The 12364-nt window shown below is 41.6% G+C and overlaps 1 protein-coding gene across 1 annotated transcript in view; it reads left to right on the top strand.

The window, feature by feature from the left end:
* The window catches only part of IMPG2 (interphotoreceptor matrix proteoglycan 2), a gene marked incomplete at its 3' end in the record, with an annotated part of 60897 nt that overhangs the window by 42658 nt on the left and 5875 nt on the right, over window positions 1-12364 (top strand). Inside the window, exons 12-15 of the mRNA XM_084801564.1 lie at window positions 789-874; window positions 4901-5201; window positions 6310-7598; window positions 8509-8728. Of these exons, the coding sequence (XP_084657690.1) occupies window positions 789-874; window positions 4901-5201; window positions 6310-7598; window positions 8509-8728 (1896 nt within the window). The remainder of the gene's footprint in view (window positions 1-788; window positions 875-4900; window positions 5202-6309; window positions 7599-8508; window positions 8729-12364) is intronic.

Raw genomic sequence — 12364 nt, 5'->3', positions numbered from 1 at the left:
TTCCCACTCAGCCATCTTGCTAGCCTTAACAACTCATTTTTAGAGGAAGAGGTTAAGAAAGATTAAATGCAACTCTCTAACTGATCAAAGAAGGATTTATGAGTTTTGCAGCCCTGAGACCCAGGGCATGTTCTGCAACACTCCAGAATTGATGTACGGCTAGATAACGTATATAGATAGAAAATGAAAGTGACACTTAAGAAACACGTCTAAGGTACAGAGAAGGATTGATTGTTCAAAACCTAGCTTTTGTCTTATTTTAGCGTTTCTCAACCTGTAGGTCATGACCCCTTTGGGAGTTGAGCAACCCTTTCACAGGGGTCACTTAAGACCATCAGAAAGCACAGATACTTACATTACTATTCATAAGAGTAGGAAAATTACAGTTATGAAGTAGCAACAAAAAGTGTTGAGATTGGAGGTCACCACCACATGAGGAACTGCATTGAAGGGTCACAGCGTTAGGAAGGTTGAGAACCGTTGCCTTACTTGAACATGGCCTCATGGGAGCTCGACATTTGTGATTGGCTGACAGTCTGCTCTGTGATACACGTTTCTAAGTTTGGTTTTCATTTTGTTTATACACTAAGTCAACTAGGCTGCGGCTTAGGGTTGGAAGGACCGAGTTTTGTGAGCACAGCGGTTTGCTTAAGGCACATTAATTTGCTGTAACATCTTTCAGGCAGCCTCCTCCTGCAATTGAGTGTGTGTATGTGTGCTGCTGTGTGTGGATCTCAAATACAGCAGAGTTTTAAAAAAAAATGATGCTTTATATTGTCTTTCCTCAGTGAGAGGAGTTTTGCTCCCCCGGAAAGAAGACATAGTTTGGCACACCCAAAGTTCGAGTCTTCAGGTGACAACGTCCTCTACTCTGGTAAGCCTCTGTGCCTTAGGCCAGCCCCAGGCCCCAAGCCTCTCTCCTTTGCCACTTCTCCTGCTTTCTTTGGCATTGTGAATGTCCCAGGCTGCCCCCATTTCAAGTCCTCTTTTGCACGTCCCTGGTTCCTCACTCACAGTGGTCAGCTCAGGGGGACCAAGCATTGACTCAGAAAACCTAAGCCTTCCACAGTGGCAGTGGTTGAATAAAGGCTGCACTGCCAAGCACCACATGTGGTGGAGAAATTATTCGTTGCTTATACCTGTTTGGGGATAATTAAGCTGTGAGATCCCACCGAGTTGTTTTTAAGTGATCTAGACTTTTGTTTTGTTTTGTGTTTTGTTTGTTTTTGTTTTTTTAGCCAAGACTACAAATTGATGTTCACAAGTACAGAATAGGGCATTTTTACTTCAAGGGGCATCCTTGAAGGAAGTTGAGCTATGGCAACAGAATAGTGCATGGAAGGGGAAAGAGCGAAGGGATTGACTAGCTGAAAAATAAAAGGAACTCTAAAATTAGCTCTTCTTTTAAGTAAATTTTATTGTTTATTATCATTGTATGTTTGTTTACCCATAATGTATGTGTGTGTTAGGTGCACACTCCATGACATAAGTGTAGGGGTCAGAGGACAACCCCGGGGAACTGGTTCTTTCCTTCTACCTTTTTGTGGGTTTAGGTCATTGAACTTAGGTCACCAGCTGTGCAGTGGTATCTTTGCCTACAGAGCCATCTCACCTGCTCAGAGCCCTCTTTTTAAAGCAGGACGAAGCATTTCCATTTGCCCATAAACAACAGAGATTGAATCTTCTCTTTTGGTCTTACCCTCCTCTTTCCCCTCCATGTCACCATTTGCCATTTCACTTATAGGGAGATATTGAGGAGATAAGACAATACTTCTTCAAGTGTAGACAAAGCAGCAATGGCATCCCCAGCGACAACGCTAGGACTCCTTGTGTGCAGATGGTTCAGTGATTCTGCAATGAATGACAGGGACATAGGAGGGGACTCTCTTCATATCCAGCATCCACAGATCACATTCTTGCTTTTTATTTATTTATTTATTTATTTATTTATTTATTTAATTCTTGCTTTCTTAAAACTTTTTTTTTTCTTTATACCAGTTGTTTCTTGGCATTAGCACTGCAATGGAAATATTTTAATTTTTATTTGAGATTAAGATTATATAAGTTCCTTCTTTGCTTTCTTCCTTCAAAACCCTCCTATGCACCAACTTGGTTCTCTTTCACATTCATAGCCTTTTTCTTTAATTGCTCACACACACAACACACACACACACACACACACACACACACACACACAACACACACACAAAATACAACTTGCTCAATCCATATGATGTTACTTGTATGTATATGTTCTCAGGACAACAGTGGAAATTTAGAAAGCAAACTTATTTGACCACTGATCTATACAGCAGTCTGTTTTACTGAGCATCTTAAGTTTGAAGCATGTAGTCACTGGAAATAATCTTTTCATTGAGTGCTGTGTTAGAGAAAGAATGGTTTGGGATACTGACATCAGATGACATTTTAATTTGGTGTTTGGTTACCTCTCCCCTGAAATATATTTATTTTGTGCTTTTCATGTGCCAAGTACCAGGGGAACTAAGATGTGTAAGGTGTGGTTCTCTCCATGAGAAGTTTCCAGACTGGTAGTAGACAGATTTCTAAACAAATAAGATGACATAGTGTTGCGGGGAGCTCACCAGAGATGACCACTCAGACACGGTGTATAGCCAACTGAAAGTCTTTATTCCAGCCAGCTAGGACCACACCCGCCTGTTTGGGGACCCAGGTGTGGCTCTGAGGTGTCCAGAACAGTCTAGGACACAGGGATTTTAAAGGCAGAGAGACCCTGTCCAGGCATCCTGCTTGGCAGCTACAGGGGGCTTCTCAGAGTAAACAGCTTGAAGCAAGCAGTTTAAGCAGAAGCTAAGTCTCCACATGAACTTAGCATGAGCTAAGATGAACAGGTAGCTGGAGGAGGGTCCACAGAAGCAAGGAGCTTTAACAAAGGCTAGGCTAAGTTGGCTAGAACATCCTGACCTTTGATTCTTAGAATAGAGTTGGGTAGTTTTCCATGAGATTCTCCATCAAGGAGATCAGATTGGATGACATGTTTCTCTAGAGCCTTCCTCGGTTTGGAATTGGATGCTTTTATTGTCTTGTCATGCATATGTATGCTCTGCTCTCCTCCCATTCCTCAAGAATGGGTTGGTAAAGTCACAGAGCCTTTAACAAGTTAGTATTGTTTCTTGATTTCCTTTTTCCTCCATGTGCAGAATTTCAATTCATTGTTTTATTATTTATGAATTAAACTTCACTCTCTTCATCAAGTCCATCCAGAATAACTTAGACACTGGATCCAAGGCAGCGTTGTGTGTCTATATGGTACTAAGTTACACAGGGGTGCCCTGCACACGAGTGAGCAATTGCAAGCTGCTTACACTGTGCAGGTATATAAGGTTAAATGTAGTACCAATGATTTGGGGCTCCTGTGATGCTAAGGTTGTCTCCCTGATGAGATCCCCTCTACTGGCCTGGCTCATGAGCCAAGTCTTACTCTCCAGGTTCACACCTAGCTGCGGATTCCCCAAAAGGGCATCCATCTGTCTTCTGACCATCTGTGGTCTGTGTCGTTTCCCCCACCCCACACAAAATTTTGCTCACTAGCTCATTTGCTGTTTGGTTTTCTCCTTTACACACATGCATTTTTCCATACCTTACATTTTATTCCAACAAACTATTGGACTCCAAGGGCAGGAGAGATGGGTTAGTAGTTAAGAGCTCTTGCTACTTTTGCAGGGAACTTGAGTTCAGTTCCCAGTATGCACATGGCTCCTTAAAACTATCTCTAACCCCAGTTCTGGGAACCCAGCGCCTTCTCCTGGCCTCTGTGGGCACCAGGAATATATGCAATACACTTACATGTATGCAAGCAAAACATTGATATATAAAAGCTAAAACTAAGGGAAATTTAAAAGAAGAGTATTATATACCAGGCTAATGTCCAGCATAGATTAAAATGTGCAAACTCCCACCAAATGCCATAACAGCTTTCACCTAGTAGTATTATCATTTTATTTCTTTTACACAGAGTAGTTTTCATAAGATTAGCTAACTAGTACGTTAAGGGTTGTGTTTCTGTCTACTTTCTATTTCTGAAACCAAATGCTGAAGTGAGATTATTGCTATATTAATATGAAGTTGGGAGAAAGAGAAAAGTATATTTTGAGGCATGCAACAATTTCATAGGTGTGGCTTCTCTTTTTTTGACAACTAGACCACATTGTGATATGGTTACATTTTTCTTTTTTTTCCTTTTTTTTTGTTTGTTCAGATTACATCCAAATTGTTAACCCTTCGCTTGTATCTTCCCTTTCCTACCTTCTGTTTCTCTTTTGCCTGTTCCCCTCCAGTAGACCTGTGACAGAAGGGGACCTCCTCCCCCACCATATGACCCCAGCCAATCAGGTTTCATCTGGATAGCCTGTTTCCCCTTCTTTTGTGTGCCAGCAGGCCTCTCCGCCAAGGGGAAATGATCAAATTGGGGGCACCACAGGGACACTTTCCATAAAGATAAAGGCCCCTAATTAAACATCTTTAGAAATGATGGATAGAACTGTTAATTATTCCTTCCTGCTGTGGGGAGTGTGCTTAGGTCATTGCCAAAGTGTTGCATATATTGTTAACTTCTATGTATATAAAGTAATCTAACACCAAAAGATAAAAGAAAACAAAACACCCAAAGGCAGAGAAACAGTATTTTCTTTCACACATTCACTTTGTTTAGAGTTTTCTGAGTATTCCATCCAGCCCCTTTACAGGTGAATTTTGAGAGGCTACACAGGTTTTCAGAAGATTTTCAGACTAGTTCCTAGCTGAACTAGGCTTTTATTGCAGACTATTTGCTTTAAGAGCACGTGTGTCTCTCCCATCCATGATTACATTCTACCTGTTTCTTTTCTCTATGATATGATTTAGCCTTTTTCTCCCTCCCCAGGATAATACCCTCCAAACTGAATGGCTCTCAGCAGATGAATCCACCACCACCATTTCACCATTTGATTTCAGCTCTGGTCCTCCCTCAGCCACTGGCAGGGAACTCTGGTCAGAAAGTGCTTTGGGTGACTTAGCGTCAACATCTAAGCTAGCCTCTCCCTCGAAGGTGGTCCTCAGTTCTTCCACGGAGTTTTTAGGGGGTAACAGCTTGACTCTTCGTTCTGTTACCCCAGCAGTGCTTCAGACTGGCTTGCCTGTGGCTGCTGAGGGAAGGACTTCTGGATCTTCCATATTAGAAGATGGTGAGAAACTTTAATTGCTTTTTATAATTCTTTACCGAACCCAAGGGCAAGGGCTTTGAAGAGTTTAGAGTGAAGAGGAAAACATGATAGCATTCATTAGGGAGAAAATGTCTTGGGAAATCTATGTGAGAGAAGAAAAAAAAAAAATCAGATTTAATTAGCCAGATTGGAAAGTAAAAATCATTGTATCTTAAGAAATGGGGAAGTGGTGTAGATATTAATTAAAATATATTTTGAGGCCATATCAAAGGATATATAATTAAATTACTATGCCCATTATCTGTTTGAATGTAGTGAACTGTATCAAAAATGATTATTCCAATAAATCTTAATAAGAGTAACTATAACTCTAAGTAATATTGAGAAGAGGAGAATATGAACTATGAAAACCACAGAAAGATGGATATAAAATAATTGGTCCTCTAGATCAGTGGTTCTCAACCCATGGGTTGTGATCCCTTTGAGAGTTGAACAACCCTTTCACAGGCGTCACCAAAGACGTCAAAAAACACAGATACTTACACTATTCATATGATTCATAAGAGTAGCAAAATTACAGTTATGAGATAGAATGAAAATAATTTTGTGGTTGGGGGTCACCACAGCATGAGAAACTGAGGTAAAGGGTCAAAGCATTATGAAGGTTGAGAACTCTCACTCTAGATGTTGTGGGATGGACTGTATGTGTGAAAGAGAAGATGATAAAGATATAAATAATGGGTCTAGAATTTTGTGGGGGAAATCTGAAGGATGATGGATAATAAACAGAGGAGAGAAAGAGAAACACAATTTCCATTAAACAAATCTCCCTAAATTTCCAGTGGATTCAATCTGTGTTTTTCAATATGGTTACTTCTTTATTTTCTTTGGGAAAAAAAAAGTCAAATGCTTGAGGACTATTTCAACAGTCAAGTCCTCACCTCATAGAAGTGGATTATATTCGTGAATGCTTGTCTCACATTATGAATTTATGATCTTATCTTCCTCTAGTGTAGATACTAACATCAGCCGTTGTCCCTGGTAACTGAAGAAGATAGATGTTGCTAGTTTTATTGGAGAACTGGGGTTTCATTTTATGGATTAACTAACAGGAAACTCTATGTTTTAGGATTAGCCAATACTGAAGAATCAGAAGACGCTCCTGTTGACATATTGCCTTCAAGCTCATTAATGCAACCTGTGCCAAAAGCAACAGTACCACCCATGGAAGACTCTGACATGAGTCTCTTGACATCTTCACCGCATCTGACCTCTTCTGCTATAGAAGACCTTGCTAAAGACACAACAGCACCTTCTGGCTTGGACTCCGTGGCTTCCAAAGTCACGGAACAGTTGGAAGTGAGCTCATGGTTTCCAGACACCTCTGTGGAAAAGGAGTTCATTTTTGAAAGTGGCTTGGGTTCTGGGTCTGGGGAAAGCATGGATCTGATTAGTTGGCCACCGAGTAAGACTTCATTAGAGGAGACCACTGAACCACTGTCAAAGACAGGGCCTGAAGATGAGGATGCGATCCTGCCAACCGAGCGTATAGAAAAATTACATCTAGATGGCAGAGTAGATTCCACAGAACAAATGACTGAACCTCCAGAACGCAGACATGGTGATAGGTCCATAAATTTTACGGAGGCAGAGTCCCTTGTTGGATCTGCTATACCCATCTCCGTAGAATCTGCAACTCAGTCTCCATCCCTAATTCTTCCCAACCACACATCAGATGTACCAGGTGCTGATTCTTACTCAGTCACCAAAGCAACCTCCTTAATAGAAGCTATAGCAACCTCTGCATCCACCAAGAAAACAGATGAAGTGAATACCCTGCTGACGGGAGATAAGGCACAAACAGAGTCATCCAGCCGCAAAGGACTTGACAGTGAGATTTCAGTGGCAAAGCCAGATATGCAGCCTGTGTGGACCATATTGCCAGAATCAGATATAGTTTGGGCAAGACCTTCTTCCTTAGGGAAATTATCCAGAGACACATTGGCAAGTACACCAGAGAGCCCTGACAGGCTCTGGTTGAAAGCTCCCATGACACAGTCTACTGAATTGCCTCCAGCTACCAGCTCCACCCAGCCTGAGGATGAAGTAATAATGGGCGTACAGGATATTTCATTAGAACTAGACTGGGTAGGCACAGATTACCATCAGCCTGAGCTAACCCAAGAGCAAAACGGTAAGGTCGGTAGCCATGTGGAAATGTCTACGAATGTTCACTACACAGAGATGCCTTTTGCGGCTCAGCCCACAGAAGGAGGTGACGCAAGTCACACCCAGACTGCAGCAGGAGCATTGGTGGTTTTCTTCAGCCTCCGAGTGACAAACATGTTGTTTTCAGAAGACCTATTCAATAAAAACTCTTTGGAATATAAAGCCCTGGAGCAGAGATTTCTAGAATTGGTAAGCACAGGATGTATAACGTGGACATTGGTGAATACTGTGCGACTCCCTCCCCGCCCTCAGCGCAGCAAGTCTGAGCCCAGAGAGGGGGTTTCCATGTGTATTGATTTCCTATCATCCTCATGTAGAATCATGGCTTTGGGGTAATAGGAGAAGAATAAGACAGGTGAATTCAAGAATTGGAAACAGAAAACATGGTATCAGGGTGATGTGACAGGTTAGATGCTGAAGATTATATGCCGGGAGTTCTGGGCCTGGAATAAAATAGGGAAGGAAATCTCAAACTCCCTGTGAGAACCATCTTCTGCTGATGCTCACATCTTCATTGTCGGGGGGGGCCCTGCAGTGAGACAGAGAGAACGAACTCTAAGCATCTAAAAAGGTTTATGAGTTCCATGAGGTTTCTAGATACCACTATGAAAATCTCATGATAGTTTTAATTTATGAAATCAAACCATTCCTATATTTTTATTTTTCAGTTGGTGTATAAAACAAAGGTTTTCATTGTGGCATTTATACATATGAGTTATTATACTTTGCTCACATTCGGTCCTATATTACGTGCCCCTGTCCGACATCACCTTCCCACTAGTCCATTTCATCTTCCCAAATAGGCCTCTTCTGATTTGATATCTTATTTGTATATACATATATCATGGGGAAGAGTTATACATGATATGTATGTATATACATATACATAATAATATATATTATTGTCTTGCAAGGACCAGAGGTTTTACATTTTGTTGAATACATACTAAAAAGAAAAGCAAACAAACAAGCAAAAACCTAAAATAGCAAACAAACCCTCTTTTTTGTTTGCCTTTGTATGTTTTATTGTCTTTCTTGCATGTATTCAACAAAATGTTAAGCCTTGCCAGCAAACTTGACCGTTTTTTGTCATTTGCAGCTGGTTCCCTATCTCCAGTCAAATCTGTCAGGGTTCCAGAACTTAGAAATTCTGAACTTCAGAAATGGCAGCATTGTGGTGAACAGCCGCGTGAAGTTCGCCGAGTCTGTCCCTCCTGACGTCAATAATGCCATGTATACGATTCTGGAAGATTTTTGTACTACTGCCTACCACACCATGAACCTGGATATTGACAAGTACTCCCTGGATGTGGAGTCAGGTAACCAGAGTGCCTAGCACTGAGGCTTCTCAGCAGAGTCTAGCTGCTATTCTGTGTGTTCTCTCTTTGCCTGAGTCAAAGTCAGTCTGATACTTGTATGAAAAAAAAAAAAAAGTACTGGGTCAGACACATTCTTTCCTGACCTTTTCCACTTATCCACTGGACCTGCTTTTGCTTCGTTTTTATGTTGTGATGATCCTAAATGTGTCCTTTCTTCTTCCAAAAGATGATATGTGCGTATGTGTGCAGACACTTTAAGTTTCTACATTGATTCCCTTTAAGCGTTATGCAATTATCACTCTGCGCTTTTGTGTGTAGTACTGGTTGCTGAACTCAGGGCTTCCCATGTGCTTGACAAACCAGCCCTGACCTGCTCCTCAGACATCTGTTTCTTAATGTTCGAGACGGGCTCACCGACGTCCAGGCTGTCTCCAAACTCCCTCTGCAGAACCAACAGGTCTGTTAAATCTGCAATCCTCCCTCATCCTTCCAAGGAACTGGGACCCCAGACCTGAGCCTCACACTCCCAGGTCTCACTTCACTCTCTGTGTGTCCCTGTGCTGATGCAGCTCTTCTTCTAAGCTCCAGACGTATTGTTTAATTGCTCAGCAATTGGTTGAGTGCATTCCGTGTGTCCTTAGTCAACAGTACTGAAGAATGAACTCTCTCTTTGTGCATCTTCCTACTCTCCACTTAACTTATGCTTCTTCATCTCAACCAATGGAATATTTATCTCTTCAGCTGCTAAAACCAGAAACCTAGGAAAACCTGGAAAGCTACTCTTAGGTCTATAGTTTCTGTCACCCTAACTTCCAAACAACTCACCAAACTTATATTAATATTGAATTCTAAAAGATCCCAAATCTAGGCCCGTCTCTCTGTTGCCATGGATACTAGTGCATCCAAATAAACACCACCACGTCTCATATGGACTGCCTCCCCTCTGGCTCCTCCATCTGCCTGTTCTCTGGACAACAGCCCTAACACTCTTTGTTAATAAGGTTTTAAATGATTTTTACCTGGATGCTTTTTGTGTGTCAATGGCTGCCTGGTTCCATTGCCACAAGGCCTGAACGCCAACATCTTTTCCAATATTACCCAGTGAAGCTAACCATCTGGCTCACCATATGCCAGTCAAATTGTGTGTTTTAGTTTCTCAGACACCCAAATCTTTCTGTGGCTTTAAAGGCTCTGCACATCACTGTGCTCATTGCCAAAGTCTTTCCCCTTACCAGCTAGTTCAGGCCTTGGTTTGGATGTTGCTCTACACTGGGTCTGTCCTGGTATGTTAGTCTTTCTATAACATTATGTAAATTTCCTCTGTAGAGTTTAGCACCATTTATAGTATTGTATGAACAGTGCTTAATAACCGTTTCCCAGTTGAACTTTTCATAGGGTGTGAGAGTGACTGTTGTAGTAAGCACTTAGGCAGAATGTAGCGAGCTGCTCTAAGTCCTTGAGATGGTATTTGGAAATACTGTGCATGCACAGAAGGAACCATTGCTCTTTTGTTGTTATTTTTTTGTTTATTTGTTTGTTTGTTTTGGAAGAACTGGATACAGAGAATACCACTGGAGCCTGAAATTTAATTTAATTTAATTTTCCTCCCGTATACTAGGGCTTGGTGGTTTTGAGGCATCAGGTAGAATGTTTAGGGTCATATTTCTACAGTCTTTTTGTTCTCAACCTGGTTTGAAACTGAGATTATTTTTCAAGCTGGGGGAAAAAAAAAAGCAAACATTCTTTCCTTTGAAATCCTCAAAGGGCCGTTATTCATCACAAGTGAGGAAAATGATTTAGCTAATCTCACAATATCCAAATCTCTTGTCACGTGAGCTCTCTGAGGCTGTGTGCACATCCCTTGCCATGTGGTGTGTGGAAGGAGCAATTAATTATAATTTGGAAGCCAAGAGTTTTGCTTCCACGCTATCATTTATCATTTGCATGACTTTAGAAAACAAGCCATCGGATTTCTGGGCTGCTCCCACACTCTATGGGCGTTCTGTTGCCTGGCCTATATATTTAATAATGTGAGTCTCGGGACTAAACAAATATGCAAAAGCATTTGACTAGGTCTGCAGATGTGAGCAGTTATGGGCCGTCGCTGTTATTGTCATGGCGTTCCCATCTACTTTCAAAGTTCTGTGGCTCAAAGCCAGGATCTCAAGCACATTAGGCAGGTGTTCAGCCCCTGAGCTATGATTTTAGCTCCTGGTCTCCTTCTTTTTAAGAAGGGTTCAAGTAGATAGACATTTGCCTTCTAGTGTCTGCTCTGTGGAGAAGAGCATCTACTATCTTCTTCCCCACACTCCCATAGGGTAGCCACATAGCTGGAGAGTTTGCAGACAGAATTTCTCTACTACACATACATTTCAAATTTTTATTACTGTTTTATGTCAACATTGTCTATAATAAGCACCACTTGCATTTTACCTAGCTTTTTTTTCACATTCAGCGTCTCTAAATATTTTGCTTTCAGTAATAAAGGGAATCTATGCAGTTCCCATTATGTATGCTCCTGTGTTTAACTATGGGTCAAGATTAGACTATTTTATGATTACAAAGTTGCAAAGTAATTAAGTAGGACATGAGGCAAAGAGCCCGAACTGCACACTGCAATTCTCCTTCCCAGTCCCTTATAGAAACTGCCTGTGTGTCAGCACGCTGGCTTGCTCTCCCTGTTGTACAAGCACCTTGCCATTCTTCCCCTACACTGGCTTCTGAAGGTTGATTTAGCAAAGTACCATAGTCTGGGTAGCTCTTAACAGCAGAAATTTGTCTTTTTTAAAAATTTATTTTACTTTATTTTTTATTTTTTTCAAGACAGGGTTTCTCTGTGTAGCCTTGACTGTCTTGGACTTGCTTTGTAGACCAGGCTGGCCTCAAACTCACAGTGATCCACCTGCCTCTGTCTCCTGAGTGCTGGGATTAAAGGTGTGTGCCACCATGCCCAGCAAAGTTGTCTTTTCAGTGTTCTTAAGGGCAGACGTCCACAGTCAAGGACTGGTGGGGCCATGCTTCCTTTGGGAGTTCCAGCAAAGATGCTTTCTTACTTTTTCTTAATTTTTATATTTTCTGAAAGTCTCTGACATTCCTTGGCTTGCCAGTCCAGCATTTGCCTCTGAGTGTATGTGGGCTTTGTCTCTGTTCGTGTCTCTGAATTCAAGTCTCTTTCCACTTAGAATGGTAGAAGTCATGAATGGCCCAGCCCAATCCAGTGTGACCTCTTTTTAACCTGCGTACACCTGTAAAGTCTCTCTTTCCATGAAAGGTCATATCCTGAGGCCCAGAGTAGGTATAGATATTTAGGAGACAGCATTTAACTTAATATGTCCTCTCATTCCCACATAGGCTGAGCAGTGCCAGGGTCCTCTGAACTCCAAGGGTGCAGTTGTTTTTAAACATTTTCCTCCTAAATTTAATTTAATTTAAAACATTTTATTTTTCTCTCATATTTTTCTTTCAACCACAGTTTCCTCCCCTTCCACTTCTCCAAGGCCATCCACCCCACCTCCCCTTACCCCACATCCCTTCAGAAAAGGACAGGCCTCCCAGAGATATCAACCACCCATGGCACCTCAAGTTGCAATAAGACTAGGTACCTCCCTTCATATTAAGGCTGGACAAGGCAATCCA

Source organism: Acomys minous, assembly GCF_964271855.1.
Source record: "Acomys minous genome assembly, chromosome: 11".
NCBI lineage: Eukaryota > Metazoa > Chordata > Mammalia > Rodentia > Muridae > Acomys > Acomys minous.
This window is presented reverse-complemented; position numbering and strand designations above follow the sequence as displayed.